Below are 1382 nucleotides of genomic sequence, written 5' to 3' on the forward strand. Positions count from 1 at the left end.
GAGTCTTTCCTGGACGAAGCTTTATCCATTCACTGAAATTCATCTTCTTCCGCTATCTGTCCTGAGTCTTCCAACTATAATGTCTGATGCTGTCCTCTAGTTTTGGGGGTTCTGTGCTTCTTTTTTTTGTTTTAAACAAATTTTATCCCACCTGAATTTTTGCCAAAATAGCTCCAAGCAAACAGAATCGTGGAGCAACAAAACAGAGTAACAACATTCACCAACACCAGAAGCAAAAAGTGGTCTGAACTACAGAGGTTAGGTTTCTCAAAACAGCTCTACAAAGAACTACAAAACCTTCCAGCAGTTGAGCGGCCTGAAATGGGGTCATTCCAGCAGGAACCACTAGTGACAGCAAATATATCATAACTATGACAGAACAAATTTTGTGGAGCACTAGGAAATGCCCTGAACACACAGGTGGTACACCAGTAAGCACAAAGCACACCTAACTCTCTTTCTCAAACTGACCTGGTTGTTTTGCTTACATAAACATCCCTGAAGTGGAGGCTGTGGACCTCTGCCTCTTGTGACTCCCAGTACTTACTGGAGACTGTCACAGATGAGAACCTGTTTCCAGTTTCTAATTTTTTCCTTACAGACCTATATCCACCTTGTCTTTCTTGCTCGGTACTTCCCCTTTCACTACCCATCTACATGTCTCTGTCTTTCTTCTTAGGTCATTGCATATTAGTCTGTGTAGGAAATTCTGTGGGGCCCAGATGGGGAAGAAATCCTCCCCCTGGCATACGGACTCACCAGCTGGGGACAAGAAGAGTGCCAAGAGACACAACAGTATACAGGTTCCAGAGTTCTTCATCCCTGTGGAGTGGAGGAGAGAGCAGTCAGAGCAAAGCTAAGGCAGGAATTGGAATACACTCCCCTATAGCACAGAAACTTTGCTTGCTGCCCCCATTTCCCTCTCAAGACCATTTGGTCTTCCCAGTCTCATTCTTGTCTCCCTCCTCATCTCGCTAGTTTTCCAGATGTTTCAGAAATATTCTGGACTGAACTTATAACATCACCCGCTTTCTTCCTCTTTCTGTCTCCTTCCTCCAGTCCCCATCCTTTTTTCTCATCCAGGTGGCTAAGCCCCACTCCACACACACACAGAGCATGCAAAGAAAAGTTTTCCCCACATTATCTCCCTCCATTCTCTTCTACTTTTAAGTTATTTAGAGGAGCACTGAGAGAATAGATAGGGTCCCCATCACTTACTGCAGCCCTCAGCTTCCACTCCCTTCAGCAGAAAACGCTCTGTCTTTCCCCTTCAGCGTCCCCCCCACTTTGGCTATTGGGTAAATCACATGCAGCCACACCCAGAATACATTCTCCTTTTGGTTGTCTTCAAAAATACAATTTCTGGGAAAAAAAAAAAAAAA

General features: G+C 44.5%; 1 protein-coding gene across 1 annotated transcript in view; it reads right to left on the reverse strand.

The window, feature by feature from the left end:
• The window catches only part of MFAP5 (microfibril associated protein 5), an 11435-nt gene extending 10088 nt beyond the window's left edge, over positions 1–1347 (reverse strand). The window contains exons 1-2 of the mRNA XM_027906097.1: positions 1219–1347; positions 760–822 (exon numbers count right to left, since the gene is read on the reverse strand). Of these exons, the coding sequence (XP_027761898.1) occupies positions 760–820 (61 nt within the window). The 5' untranslated portion in view covers positions 821–822; positions 1219–1347. The remainder of the gene's footprint in view (positions 1–759; positions 823–1218) is intronic.
• Between the last annotated feature and the right edge of the window lie 35 nt (positions 1348–1382).

The sequence above is a fragment of the Empidonax traillii genome, unplaced genomic scaffold (genome assembly GCF_003031625.1).
Source record: "Empidonax traillii isolate 1590-97213 ecotype Southwest subspecies unplaced genomic scaffold, ASM303162v1 scaffold1246:size530596, whole genome shotgun sequence".
NCBI lineage: Eukaryota > Metazoa > Chordata > Aves > Passeriformes > Tyrannidae > Empidonax > Empidonax traillii.